The sequence below is a fragment of the Cucurbita maxima genome, unplaced genomic scaffold (genome assembly GCF_002738345.1).
Source record: "Cucurbita maxima cultivar Rimu unplaced genomic scaffold, Cmax_1.0 Cma_Scf00002, whole genome shotgun sequence".
In the NCBI taxonomy this organism is placed as follows: domain Eukaryota; kingdom Viridiplantae; phylum Streptophyta; class Magnoliopsida; order Cucurbitales; family Cucurbitaceae; genus Cucurbita; species Cucurbita maxima.
The window spans coordinates 2,268,236-2,282,634 of NW_019272018.1; the positions used below are offsets into that span (position 1 = coordinate 2,268,236).

Consider the following 14,399-nt stretch of genomic DNA (forward strand, 5'->3'; position numbering starts at 1 on the left):
CCCCCCCCCCCCCCCCCCCCCCTTTTTTTTTCTGATTGGCTATCATCTAATGAACTTAAATTGCTTCACTGACTGTTCAGGTCATACTCAAGTTGCTGAGGCGTTGAGATTGCCACTTCATGTCTTTTTCACAATGCCATGGACGTAAGTGTTGTATTGATCCAGCTGTACATAATTCTCAAATAGTATTATTCTAAATTACAAGCGTAGTTACAGAAACAACATTGAATAAATCTTTAACTTTCAATTTTGGTGTCTAATTAGTTGATCTTCAATTTTCTGATTCCTTTTTGGGTTCCTTTTCTGGCCTTATTACTTTTTGTTTGGGTCTGATTTCACTCATTTATGGAGTTTGCATCAATATAATTTTTTTTTTTTTTTTGGGTATTATTAAAAAAGAATTAGCTTACAGAAAGTGCTGCAACAACATAGCCCAATTATGGTTCTTATTCAAGAAACAAAGGTGGTGAGTCCTTCCTCAAGAATTTTCATTAAATCCATGTTGATCTTAAATGAGATTAGTTGGGTCCACATCTAATCCTTTCCAATATAGTGGAAAATCTTAAAGCTCCCCTTGCTTTCACTCTTGGTTCTTAGAAAACTGATAAGTCAGCCATGTTGTTTTAAATTTTGTATCCCCGACAATCTAGAAAGGTTATGAATTGGAGATATGAAATTTAAAAAATAACTTAAACTTTAGAATTTTTAACTTCCTTTTTAACTGGATGAATTATTCTAGTAAAGACTAGACGGTCAATCAATTCAAGAGTTTTTGTTGTTACAGTGTTATTAAGGATTAACACCAAAAGCTGAATTACTGTGCGATCCCTGGAATGTCCTCCTATCCTCCTCCCCCTTTAAAATTAACATCAAAGAAGTATTGATGGTTTTTCATCTGCATGATGATGTTATGCCAGAGATCAAAGTTATGATCTATGATTAATTAATACACCATTTGAAAAGCACAATTGTTCCATTGGATTATGCAGTAACCATCAGCACCATTTTTTCAGGCCCACCAGTGATTTTCCTCATCCTCTAGCCAACGTCAAGCATCATATGGGAAATAAGGTGATTTACTCCTGATGGTTCTCAATTGTTGGACTTTTGTTTTTCTTTCTTTTTTTAATACATGTAAATATTTTCTCTTTTGGCAGTTGTCATATAACGTAGTTGATACTCTAATTTGGCTCGGAATTCGTGACATTATAAATAGCTTCAGGAGGAAAAAATTGAAACTGAGACGAATATCCTATCTTACTGGACAGTACAGCAGTCTTCCGGAGGTGCCTTATGGTTATATATGGAGTCCTCACCTTATTCCAAAGCCCAAAGGTAAAATCACTTCTGGTGATATTTATAAGATGGCTATAGCATAACTGAAAGATAATATTATTTTTAGTAATGTTTCCACCCCAAAAAAAATTCTATTTCACATGCTTGATCCTTTCTTCTTTTCTTGCATTTATTCTAACAAATTCTATTTGTTTCTCCTTTTATGTATGCATACACATTTTTGTTAATAAGAAACCAAGCTTTCATTGAGAATATGAAAGAATACACTAGGCATACAAAAAAAGAGCCCACAAAAGGAGGCAAACTACAAGAATGACCCCAATCAAGCAGACTAAAATCTAAAGTATAGTTATGAAGGCCAGCAAAATTTTCTTATTAATCTCTGCCGGAGTATCTTGAACATTAAAGTTCCAGATTTTCTAAATGTACTTAAATTTAGATTGGAAGTTTGAAATTTTTGCTTTATCTAAAGACTCCCAGTAGGTACATCATGTCAGAATTAAGCATGAAGGGTTTGAATCACTACAGTTGTGGGAATAGAGAGATAAAGAACAAGTCAGTGGGTAAATTTTTGAAGACTACACATGCAGAACCAGAGTTGATAGAGATGGAGTGAGAGGGAGAGTGTACCTCACTTCTTGTAAATCATAAAATCAAATTCAGATTCAATACCAAATACCCTCTTAATTTCGCCCGTTGAATTAATTGTGGAATCCTTGGAAGGTGATCTTCGCAATGCAACCTTCATTTCTTTCAGTTCTTCATCTTTCAGCAGCCCCAAACCTTTCCTTTTATTTCTTCGACTCCACCAATATGATAATGCACCCTTCCTATTCACATCCCCCTCCCAAGTATTCTATGCGCACAAGCTAACTGGCTGTCTGATTCATTTTTCTTGTTACCCCTTGTGTATGTTTTCAGAATCGAAAGCCTTTCAAATCCTTTGAGAAGGGGATTCTCGTATCCAATCAAAGAAAGAGCTACTCCTTTTCTAGATTATTCATCAGCCCCCGCTCCTTTTTCCTCATTTCTTATTTATTTCAGATATTTGTAGGTTTTCTTTTTTTCTTTTTCTTTTCTTTTTTCTTTTTATAGTTGTTTTATCCAAAGTCTGGCTATTACTTGTTTAAGAAGCACTTAGGTCCTGCCACACCCCTTCCAAGGCTTAAGTATGGACTACTAAAATTTTAAGGAACATAATTGCAGCTTAAGTAGTGAATTGACAGTATGACATCCATCCTTATTTCCTCCCTTTCCCAGGATTTGTTGTTTATAAATTCTTGCTGCTATCATTTCCTGTTCTTTGGGAATTCTGTTACTTCATGTGGTACTTGATGATCCCATTCGTACTCCTTGTTTTAATGAAACTCTTTTCTCATTGTTTCAGATTGGGGGCCTAAAATTGATGTAGTTGGATTTTGTTTCCTTGACCTTGCTTCAAATTATCAACCCCCAAGTTCTCTTGTGGAATGGTTAGAAGCTGGTGAAATGCCCATTTATATTGGATTTGGCAGCCTTGTGAGTTCTATTTTCAACCTTTTTGATCTTCTAGTATTTTAAATGTTTTAAGTTTCAGTTACGCTATAAACAATTATGAAAGGATGAAATTATCCATCTATTTTTTCAATTTTGAGTTTGATGCAGCCTGTTGAACAACCACAAGAAATGACACAGATCATAGTTGAAGCTCTGAACATTACAGGAAGGAGAGGAATAATCAATAAAGGCTGGGGTGGTCTTGGAAACTGTTAGTTTAATATTGCTATCCTTTTTCTCTTTTGCCGGTTCATTTATGAAATAGAAAAAAGATATATATGTTACGTGGCTTCCAATGCTTGACTGATGGAAGGCACATGGTTCTGTATATCTAGTGGCAGAGCCAAAAGAGTTCGTGTACGTGCTTGATAACTGTCCTCACGATTGGCTATTTCCGAGATGCATGGCTGTGGTAAAGTTTTTAAGTGCTATCCTTAATTTTTTGCAACTTTGTGGACAGTTTTTTTGTCCATCGCAACATCTTGGACTTGTCTCAAGTTCCTAAATTACAACTTGGCATGGTTGTTGTCTTTGTCTTGAGAGGAATAGCATGATTGTTTGGAGGGGTTGAAAGGTGGTCAGGTTGGTAGGTTTAATGTATATTTATGGATATCTGTTCATCAAGCTTTTCATAATTATCAGTTTAGTCTTATTCTTCTAGATTGGCGTCGCTTCTTGTAGTTAGTGTTGGGATTCTTTGTGGGTCAGCTGTTTCTGGTACATTCTTTCATTGACTACATTCATTTTACTCGGTGAAAGCTCAGCTCGTTGCAAATAATGAAATGTTGAACAATATAAACTTAAACATACAATGCATTTCCTTTTCTCTATCTCTCTATTGTGTACGAGTGTTGATCAATCTAAAAATAGCATTTTTTTCATGTTATACTTGGTGATTGTGGTCTCTAAAAACTATTCAGGTACACCATGGGGGTGCTGGAACAACTGCAGCTGGTCTCAAAGCTGCTGTAAATTCTCACCATTCCTCTTTATCTTTTTTGACACTGTTGTTATGCATAATGTCGGATCTCAACCTTGTTCCTGTTTATGTTTTTTCAGTGTCCAACAACAATTGTGCCGATCTTCGGTGATCAGCAATTTTGGGGAGACCGTGTGCATGCAAGGGGACTTGGTCCCCCGCCTATCCCAATAGCTGAGTTTTCGCTTGAAAGTTTGATTGATGCCATAAACTTTATGCTTGAACCCAAGGTATTTTAGCTACTTCTGTCAACTTTTAGAGACTTCTAAAATTAATATTTGAGTTAATACAAAGTTATCATTTTGGTCCTTGTAATTGAGACTAATTGAGACTATCGAGACTTGCCCATCAAACACTTAAGATGTTCGATGAAATTCTTCCCGACAAGAGCCTTTAGAATTCAAATCGATCAGTGCCCATATCTTTGAAAGGAGTCCCTCATGTTCAGCTGGTCCCCTAGAAGCCTAAGCCTTCGTTAATAAATAGTATAGCACACTGATTTCTTGATTTGACTAATAAGCTAAGGCATGTTATTTATGTTGCAACTGATAGAAAGGTAAAAACCAAGCTCTCGATATCATAAATATGTGAAAATGTGCATATTGCTCGGAAGAAAGAGTCGAAACATGAGCTCTTTTTCATCGTCTTACTTGAATTTGAACATATGACTTCATAGAAGAAGTTGTTTATTTTTCTGGGACGGGCTGATTGCACAGGTAAAACAGAGGGCTGTGGAACTGTCTAAGGCCATAGGAAGCGAAGATGGCGTAGAAGGTGCAGTGAAGGCTTTCCACAAACATTTTCATCAAAGTAGAGCTCTGATTGTCTCAAATACTAAACGTGGCTTTTCAGTTAGACGCCTTCTCCATATGTCTTAATCCTTTTGCTCCAGTTGATGAATACAATATTTTTCTTTTTTTATTATTATTTCAGTTCTAGCTTCATCGATGTATCGACGTACAATTTTCTAATATACTTTATATTTGAGGTCTGTGTTGAATAACATAGGAAGTTGATAAGATCAAGGTGTACAAGGAAAGATACAGGCACAGGTATCGCTTGGTGCTCTTATGAAAAATCAAAGTCCAATGGCCTTCTCATTAAATTCAGCTTTGCAGCCACTGTCACACTCCGCATAAGTTTTCTTAAATCTTCTTGTTTTCTTCATCATTATATGATGATTCATCAATGTTTAAGATATGAATATGGGGTAGTTTGTGTAACCCTTTTACAACGAGTCCGTTACGGAGAGGTTTTCACACCGTTATAAGGAATGTTTAGTTCCCCTCTCCAACCAATGTGGGATCTCACAACCCACTTCTCTTGGAGGCCCAACGTCCTCGTTGTTACGTTGCATGATGTTTAGCTTTGGTACCATTTATAATAGCCCAAGCTCACCAATAACAGATATTGTTCACTTTTGGTTTTTCTTCTTTGTTTCCCCTCGAAGTTTTAAAATGCGTGTTAGGGAGAGGTTTCACACCCTTACAAGGAATGTCTTGTTTCTCTCTCCAACCAATGTTGGATCTCACAATCCACATCTTGGAGATCCAACATTCTTATTGGAATACAGCCTAGTGTCATGCATTGATACCATGTATAACACAGCTCAAGCCCATAGATAACATATTATTCTCTTTGGGTTTTTCCCTTTTATGATTCTCCTCAAGGTTTTAAAATGTAGAGATTTTCACATCCTTATAAGAAATGTTTGGTTCCTCTGTCTTAAACCAAACCGCTCTTAAAGAGAAAGATGATTTTTCATTGAAAAAGAGGAAGACCAGAAGGAAAATGCCCAAGAAGAAAACGAAGAAAAAGATGATTTACCAGTGAGAAGGATGATTTCAAAGAATAATCCAAACCAAGCTGAACAGATATCCATAAATTTCTTTAATCCATCTTAGACAAATTTTCTTATGAATTTAGATGAATATCTCACTTTGTAATTTCATGCCTTAAAAAAGTAGAATTAAATTTACATCACAAAAATCTACCTTAAAATTTACGAATATTTTGTAAAATTTAGATAATAATAAAATAAAATAACTTGCTTGAATACCCTTTCAAAAGATATTTAAAAATAACTATTTATACTAAGAAATCATCTTACGGTCAATTCTCTCAACTGCCATAACTTTGTCTTTACCTGTCCAATTTCGATTCGCACGAGTTTAGTTCTTCAAGAGGTAGAGGAAGAGGAAGAGGAAGGGGAAACCTAAAAATCAAGAATGTTCCAACAAGTAACTTGAACAGCAAGCCGATTACGTTACTTGGAACCAGTTGATCCAAGATTGTTTTCCGAAACTTCAATCGAGCATTCCCTTTGTCCAAGACATGCCTGCATTTTCAATCAAAATTCAAACAAACTCATCATAAAAAAAAAAAAAAAAACCCAAAACCCAGAGTATCATCCATTTAACAAAAACGAGTTATACCATCTCGATGACTGATAAGGTAGTGGATGACTCGAAGGAACCCTTCTGGAAATTGTCACAAGTGCCATCGGGGTTCCCAAAGCTCACAAAATTGATATCACTGATGGTTCGATCATGGCACGATAGCTCCAACGTGCTTCCTGCATAAGGCATTGCACATGCCTTTTTCACCCGCGTTGTTTGGATATCTATATCCAATGGCTTCCCACCAAATTCTTCGAATAAAATTAGTGTGTTCTCTCCCCCATAATTCAAGTAAGATCTTGGGATATGGTACCTAAAAGTTCAAAAAAAAAAAAAACAACACTTTCATTTGAGCTAAAAGTTGTAGGTTGTCGAAAAGAGAGTTCAAAATCCAAGAACTCCTCAAGAACATACCATCTTTGAGTAGGCTTTCCACAGTTAGTGGCACACTTGCCATTAGAGTAAGCCCCACGGAAGTCATAATTTGAAGAGCAGTCATTCTCATTTGAAAGATAACTTGGCCAATACCTTCCGATACTTAGTCCATTAACCCAAGCATAGCCCTTCTCCATGCCCATCAAATCCATTATCACTGCTTCACTTCCGCTGAGAGTTTGGAAAGTGGTATGTACCGAACAACCAATCATAAGTTCACTAACATCTCATTATACTAACAAGAACACTTCAAAACTAGAAACAATTTAGTACCTTATATAAAGGGTGTTTCTACGTCCAAGTCCACTAGCTGTTTCCACGTGCTTTTCCACACTTTTATAAAGGGTGTTATGTTCTCCTCCCCAACTAATGTAAGATATCACAATTCACCCTCTTTAGGGCCCAACGTTCTCGCTAGCACCCATTCCTTTCTCCAATCGATGTGGGCAAATCCACACTGACTCGTGTCTACCCCTTCGGGGAACAACCTCCTCGCTGGTACATAGTCTGGTGTCTAGCTCTGCTAGTAGATATTGTCCTTTTTAGACTTTCCCTTTCGGGGTTCCCTTCAAGGTTTTTAAAATGCGTTAATATGAAAAAGGTTTCTACACCCTTTTCCACATTCTTAAAAAGGGTGTTTCGTTTTCTTCCCCAACCAATGTGGGATATTAAAGCATCTCTTGTCATTCTCAGTTGAATTGTCTCCTCTCTCGATCTCCTAAGGAAATAATTTTGGCAAGCTCTCTTTCTCTCTGCCTTTACCTTTGCCAATACCTTATCAAAGCTTGGTTGAGTGCACCAACCATCCTTGACGCTTAAAAACATCACTTACGAAAATTGATTTAACAATTTGAACTCTATGTACTCATAAAAATTGAATTCAATTCAATTATAGAATTTATGAAATCAATTCAATTAGAACTAAAGAAAATCAAAAACTAACATTTTGAGCGAAGAAACAAAGAAAATGGTACACTCTTATAGAAAGAACAAGAATTAGAACAAACAAGTAATTTAAGACAATAATTAGATAAATTGGGAGTCTCTTGATTATTATAATGAAGAGAGGGAAGCGTGTGATAATGATGTAAAGAACTTTTAAAGCCAAAACCAATAATGCCAAGAAAACAAGGGTAAACAATTGAAGGGAAACGAGGTCGTACAAGGGTAACGCCTCATCGGTTCTTCACATCAACGCCCAGGATACGACGGGGTATTGATTTTAAGTGGGTTTTTTTCAATCTACAAAGTTTCTGTACATTCCCATCTCGTTTCTTCATCTTTCCAAATCTTTTCTCGGCGAGTTCTGCTGCATTTCGTGTTTATTTCGATGCAGAATTTGGTAACCCAGGGGGGTTTTTGCTCATAATCCTATTTAGGTTTCTTTAAACTTGTGAATTTTCGATTGCGTTGATACTATAAAGTGCGTTGGAGGCTGATTTTGGACCGATTGTATCGTGGTTCAGCTTCAAAATCTCAAAATTCACTTACCCTTTTACGGGTTAATCTTAGGAACATGGTTTCTATATCGGGTTCGGTGTTCTTCCCATTAACAGTGCCCGATTGTTCATCTCGATCGCGTAAAGTAGCTGTTCTTGATAATCACAATTCGTTTTGTTTGAAGAAAAAGGATCAGAGAAGGATTGTTTGTAATTGCATTGCGCCTCCCCCTTTCTTCAAGAGTGATGGATCATCTACCGTAAATTTCAATGTACATCATTCACTTTTTTACTTATTTCTTTGTGTGTTCTCCGTGTTCCTTGAATTGGTAGCTTCGCTGTATTTGAATTGCTGTGATTGTGTTCGATTTTCATAATTTAGTTGAAATCTTTAATTGTTTAGTATATCTGTTCTGTCTTTGTGTTCATTGTAAACAATAGGTCTCCCCTTACTTTATGAACTCAAATTGATATATTTATGTTTTGTCTGATATGGTTCATATTTAACAATGGTTATATTATCAGGACTCGTTTACATCGGAACATTTAAGCCGAGATAATGAGGACGAGGACGAGGACGAGGACGAGTCTGATGTTCTCATTGAGTGTAGAAATGTCTACAAGTCCTTTGGAGAAAAGCATATATTGAGAGGTGTGAGCTTCAAGGTGATTCATAGTTCATTTCCTTTTTCACTTTTATGCAAATTCTCTCTTTTGATAATATATAGATGTAATTGATTTCTTTTTTGTCAAGAAAATAAGGAATTAGTTGTTTTTGAGTGTTCTATGTACACTTCCATTACAATTTACTGTGCTTTGGGGCTTATATGTCTACTTTTAATTCTTGTTTAATATTGTTTTGCTGAATCTTATTAGTTGTTTTTGAGTTACGCTGCTATGGAAATGAGAACGTGGTACTGTTTTTACCGGATTATCAAATAAATTGTTGTCATTGATAAAAGTTTTCTCCTGGTCCTTGCGGAAGAAAGAAAAAAGACTTTCACATTCTTCCTTTTGCTTTCGGGAAGGGAGGATTAAGAAAATCCTATTGATTGGAGGTTTCTCTAGACCTCCGAGAAAAGCATGAAATAAAAAGGCTTGAATGATCTGATCCATCCGTCACCCCAGAATGAAAGGGGCGATCTCGTAGTTCTTGGTCTGTGAAGATATATTGTTAGGTGCTCCGTTTTATTTTCTAATTGAGGCTGAACCTAAACCTGTGCTTGAGAGATAACTGTCCATATCCTGATAATGGATGTATGGATTCTCGAGAAGAGAGGAGCCGAGGTGGTCATTGAATGCAAAGAGAAAGAGGTGGAACGGTTGTGATTATTGTAGTTTCAAATGCATTTTTCAGCTATTATTGAACTTCTTTTGAGCCTTCATGGATTTTCCTCTTCCTCTTTGCTTCGGTCTCTTCGTATCTATTCATGTCAATGAACATAGCATCTTTCAACAATTTCCAATAATCAGCATCAACATGGAGTCTATGATTCTGGCTGTTGGGTATTGTCCGATTACATGGTTTTGGGAGGAAACAGGTTGTATAGCATTCCTTTTTTGTCATGCTTTTCCTCGCGTGACGGATAATTAAAAGTGCGATTAGAAGACATATACAATGCATAGGATGCTTTCCAAGATTGGTGATATCAAAGCTTTACTGATCTAGACTCAATAATGGGTTAATTTTTTGTCCGATCTCTATTGATTTTCTACTTCAAGGCTTTTCATCCTTTTTTGCATTCCAATGAAACGTGGTTCCTACTTTAAAAGAAAAAAAGCATCATCATCAGCTAACTTTGGACAGCTTAGCAACTTGAAAGAAGAAACAACCTTGGAAAGGCGATAAATCGTCATATTGTTAGTGGAGAAGTATGCATGTTGTATATATCGTATATCTTCTCGTTTATGTGAATTCCTTCCAAAGGCACGTCTCATGGAGGAAGAAGGAAGTTTTGGGTTTGATAATGGTATTTCCAGGGTTGGCACCCGTCTCTGTTGTTGTACTGTTTCATAGCTTGGTCTCATTTATTCTTCCTTCATTTGCAACATTACAGAAGAAGAACACTAATCACCCTGCATCGATATTCTCACAGCTCTTCACTCGGCTAACTCCGTTTTTTATATTTAGTAATTTTAATTATCTTTTAAAATATTTTACTTCCTCTCTTATTTTTATTTGTATAGATTAGACATGGAGAAGCTGTGGGAGTTATTGGGCCTTCTGGTACTGGGAAATCAACAATACTAAAGATCATTGCAGGTCTTCTTTCTCCAGACAAGGTAAAAAATCGTCTTTGATTTCACATTGTATTTTGCTGATGTTTTAGTTGTATGCATATTCCAGGTTTCCATATATATGATTACCCTTATTGGATTTCTGGTTTTGTGAACAGGGAGAGGTATATATTCGAGGTAGAAAGCGAGTTGGTTTGATTGATGATGAGGAGCTATCTGGTCTTCGAATTGGATTGGTTAGAATTTTCTTTTAAGTTGCATATAATTCTAGAAATTATTTGAAAAATGACTTTTTATAGAAGTATGAAATTGTGAGATCCCAGATCAATTGGAGAGGGAAACAAAACATTCTTTATAAGGGTGCGAGAATCTCTCTCAAGCAGACGCGTTTTAAAACCTTGAGGGAAAGTCCAAAGAGGGCAGTATCTGCTAGCAGAGGACTTGGGCTGTTACAAATGGTATTAGAGCCAGACACCAGGCGGTGTGCTAGCAAGGACTCTGGGTCCCCAAGGGGGTGGATTGTGAGATCCCACATCGATTGGAGAGGAGAACAAAGCATTCCTTACAAGGGTGCAGAAATTATTGATGTTAAGTAAATTTATTGTATCCCTATCAAGTTAAGTTCTTAAATTCCATTGTGATTTAACAATTCTAGATTTTAAATTCCTTGTTTTTCATGATTCTAGAAACTTGTTTCTGTATAACAAATCATATGAGCCATTGAGTTTCTTTTTAATCCTTAAACTGTTCATCCTTTCATTTCTCTCTGGCTGTAGGTTTTTCAGAGTGCAGCACTTTTTGACTCGTTAACCGTGCGGCAAAATGTTGGTTTCCTTTTGTAAGAGACTAATTTCTTAAAAAAAAATCTCGTTCACAATTTTCGTTATATTATACCATGAACTTAACCTGTATAAAGATTTCAGTATTATCTCATTTTTACTTTTGTTTACTGCTTAGGTATGAAAATTCAAGCTTGTCTGAAGATCAAATTTCAGCATTGGTAACTGAGAACTTGGCAGCTGTTGGGCTGAAGGTTTGCCTAGCATTTATTTATATGATAGCCATCTTCTCAAATCTCCAATTTGTCTCATTTTAGGCAGTGCTTCAAAATTTTCTGATATTTCGTATGTTAAACTTTTATTTTGTTAGGGAGTTGAGGATCGGTTACCTTCCGAATTATCAGGTGGAATGAAGAAACGAGTTGCTTTAGCTCGGTCTATAATTTTTGATAACACAAGGAAAGAAATTGAGCCAGAGGTATCTCCGTTATTTCTGTACGGTTAGATTATTATTAAAGGCTCCGTTTCATAACCATTTGGTTTTTTTGTTTTTGAAAATTACTATCGGAGAAGAAAAGCCAATAGAATGTTGGACAAAAGTCAATATGTCTGAATGTCCTTTCAAACTTATCTAAGCAAGCATTCTAGTTGTCACCATGTCGTTCTAGGTCGTCGTTACGTTTATTTTCTGTCCAACATTGTAACAATTTTTTACTCCAAGAGTAGTTTTGAAACCTTAATGAAAAATCTTGGGCAACTTTGCAACTTTTGAAAGCACTTCGCTTACGTTTTCAAAAATCATCACGAACTCGCAACTGCAATTAGTTACTGGGTATTAATTGGACCTTTTTTTTAATGAACTATTTGATCGACTAAAATAACTTTTTTCATGACACGAGTGATTATTTGCCATTGCTTACGAGCTGTATGGCTGCCTTGTTGACTGTTCGATTCACTTTAGATGACTACAGTAATGGCACCTTGTTTCATGGCCATTGACACCGACTGTGATTGCTCATGTAAACAGGTACTCTTGTATGATGAACCAACTGCTGGACTCGACCCAATTGCATCAACTGTTGTTGAAGATCTTATACGTTCTGTACATATTAAGGGTGAGGATGCTCGTGGGAAGCCTGGCAAAATTGCATCTTATATTGCAGTCACCCACCAACATAGTACCATTAGGAGAGCCGTTGACAGGTTACAATTTTAATTGCTGTTTTATGAGCTCTTGCTGCTTATAAGGTATAAATGATATTGCTAGCATGTCCCTGAAAGAACAAAATTTGATATTTTGTAGGTTGTTGTTTTTATATGAGGGAAAGGTTGTCTGGCAAGGAATGACCGATGAATTTACAACATCGACAAATCCAATCGTTCAACAGGTAAAGAAAATAAGCGTATTTTTAGACGTTTCGACGATGTTGATGTGATGTTTGTGGCAAGAATTGCTGTCATAATCCTTTTAACTTGGTCGTTGAGTGCCAAACTAATGAGTATAGCTTAAGGAGTTGTTTGAAATATAAGCTACATATTTTAGGGTAACCACTTGCTGTATTCTTTTAGCTGCCTAGGCATTTCAAGGTACATGAGGGTTAGATGAATGGGAATTAATACCTCGGACCGTATTCTGAGACCATCTCGTTAGGTCTTAGGCTTGCAGTGGTGCACTCTACGTGGAGGCACGATGAAGATATTGAACACTTGTCGTGGGGTGCCAGTTGGCTCATACTTTGTGGGGTAATTGCTTAAGTTCGTACGGGTAATGTTTGGCTCGAGGCAAGGGTTGCGATGCTACGTTCGATGAAGTGCTCCATAATCCCCTGTTTTAGGACGAGCATAGTTTTTTGGCAAGCTTGTTTCTTTGTTGTATTATTGGGAAATTGGCTGGCCAGAAATAGTAGAAATTGTAGGGAGGTTGAGAGATTGTAGGAGGGTATCTTAGAGGTTGTTAGGCTTAATGCGTCCTTAAGGCTTGGTTTATGTTAGGTAACCGAAACCACGAGCTAATTGAGAGAGCTAGAACCTCTCCTCCTAGACCAATCATGCACAAAATTTTACACACTAAGCTTTTACACACTAAGCTTGTGAGATCCCACATCTTTTAGAGAGGGGAACAAAACTTTCCTTATAAGAGTGTGGAAACCTCTCCCTAGTAGACGCGTTTTAAAACCATGAGATTGACGCCAATACGTAATGGGTTAAAGCGGACAATATCTGTTAGCGGTGAGATTGAGTAGTTACAAATGGTATCAGAGCTAGACACTGGGCAGTGTGCTAGCAAGGATGCAGGTCCCCCAAGGAGGGTGGATTGTGCGATCCCACATTGGTTGGAGAGGGGAATGAAGCATTCTTTATAAGGGTGTGAAAACCTCTCCCCAAAAGATGCATGTTAAAACCTTGACCTTGAGGGGAATTCTAGAAGAGATAGTCTAAAGAGGACAATATTTACTAGTGGTGGGCTTGAGTGGTTACAAATAGTATTAGAGACAAACATTGAGCAGAGTGCCAGTAATGTCGCTGAGCCCCCAAGGGGTTGGATTTTGAGATCCCACATTGGTTGGAGAGGGGAACGAAGCATTCCTTATAAGGGTGTGGAAACCTTTCCCTAGCAAACGCGTTTTATAACCCGGAGGGGAAGCCCAGAAGGGAAAGTCCAAAGAGGACAATATCTATTAGCGGGATAGGCTTGGGTTATTACAAAGCTAGATGCCCAAAACCCCTGCAAAACAGTTCGCACTTTATACAATTCTAACCATTTCTTACTAATTCCCCGATTTATCCTTCCTCAAATGTGTAATGTGTGTACACTATCTCTGATAGTTTGATTCTTTCGAATTAAAATCCTATTCTATAGCTAGTGGGTGGACTCCTTTTCTGTGTCCGCCTCATTCTTTGTTTTTTCTAATGGAAGATCGGTTTCTTAATAACATGAATTATATGGATGTATGTACTCACACTATTTGGTATACGAATGATTGAAATGCAAGAGAGGACAGTTTTCTTCTCTGGTATACTTTTGGGGAAATAAAAGTATTTGTCTAATATAATTCTTGTCATGTTTTTGTTCTTGTTTTCAGTTCGCATCGGGAAGCTTGGACGGTCCGATTAAGTATTAGCAGGCACGCTAACGATCATGTACTTTTAGATTAGACATAGCACCATTCCTATATCTTTGGAGGCAACAAAATTTAGTTCCTATATTCTACACATTTCTGTAATTCTGTTTCCTTTGTTTTAATAATATACTGGTTAGATATTATTCTCCGTGCAATTGGTTTTGAATCACATTATT

The 14,399-nt window shown here is 36.9% G+C and overlaps 2 protein-coding genes across 6 annotated transcripts in view; both read left to right on the top strand.

The window, feature by feature from the left end:
• Positions 1-4,830, top strand: part of LOC111495892 (sterol 3-beta-glucosyltransferase UGT80A2-like) — a 20,427-nt gene extending 15,597 nt beyond the window's left edge. For 3 of the 5 annotated variants that reach the window (XM_023146053.1, XM_023146078.1, XM_023146071.1), the window contains 9 exons: positions 81-144; positions 1,014-1,071; positions 1,158-1,335; positions 2,684-2,814; positions 2,941-3,043; positions 3,168-3,244; positions 3,753-3,800; positions 3,892-4,041; positions 4,528-4,830. In XM_023146053.1, coding sequence (XP_023001821.1) covers positions 81-144; positions 1,014-1,071; positions 1,158-1,335; positions 2,684-2,814; positions 2,941-3,043; positions 3,168-3,244; positions 3,753-3,800; positions 3,892-4,041; positions 4,528-4,689 — 971 coding nt within the window. In that variant the 3' untranslated portion in view covers positions 4,690-4,830. Of the gene's footprint in view, positions 1-80; positions 145-1,013; positions 1,072-1,157; positions 1,336-2,683; positions 2,815-2,940; positions 3,044-3,167; positions 3,245-3,752; positions 3,801-3,891; positions 4,105-4,200; positions 4,481-4,527 lie in introns of those variants that run through there. The other 2 variants (XR_002720391.1, XM_023146060.1) reach the window with 2 other exon arrangements.
• Positions 4,831-7,758: 2,928 nt separating this feature from the next.
• LOC111495932 (protein TRIGALACTOSYLDIACYLGLYCEROL 3, chloroplastic-like) lies at positions 7,759-14,371 on the top strand. Its single transcript, XM_023146114.1, has 11 exons — positions 7,759-7,858; positions 8,158-8,356; positions 8,610-8,750; positions 10,272-10,367; positions 10,481-10,558; positions 11,099-11,160; positions 11,280-11,355; positions 11,472-11,579; positions 12,129-12,304; positions 12,405-12,489; positions 14,185-14,371. The coding sequence occupies exons 2-11, from the start codon at positions 8,162-8,164 to the stop codon at positions 14,221-14,223; spliced, it is 1,056 nt and encodes a 351-aa protein (XP_023001882.1). The 5' UTR covers positions 7,759-7,858; positions 8,158-8,161; the 3' UTR covers positions 14,224-14,371.
• The last annotated feature ends 28 nt before the right edge of the window (positions 14,372-14,399 follow it).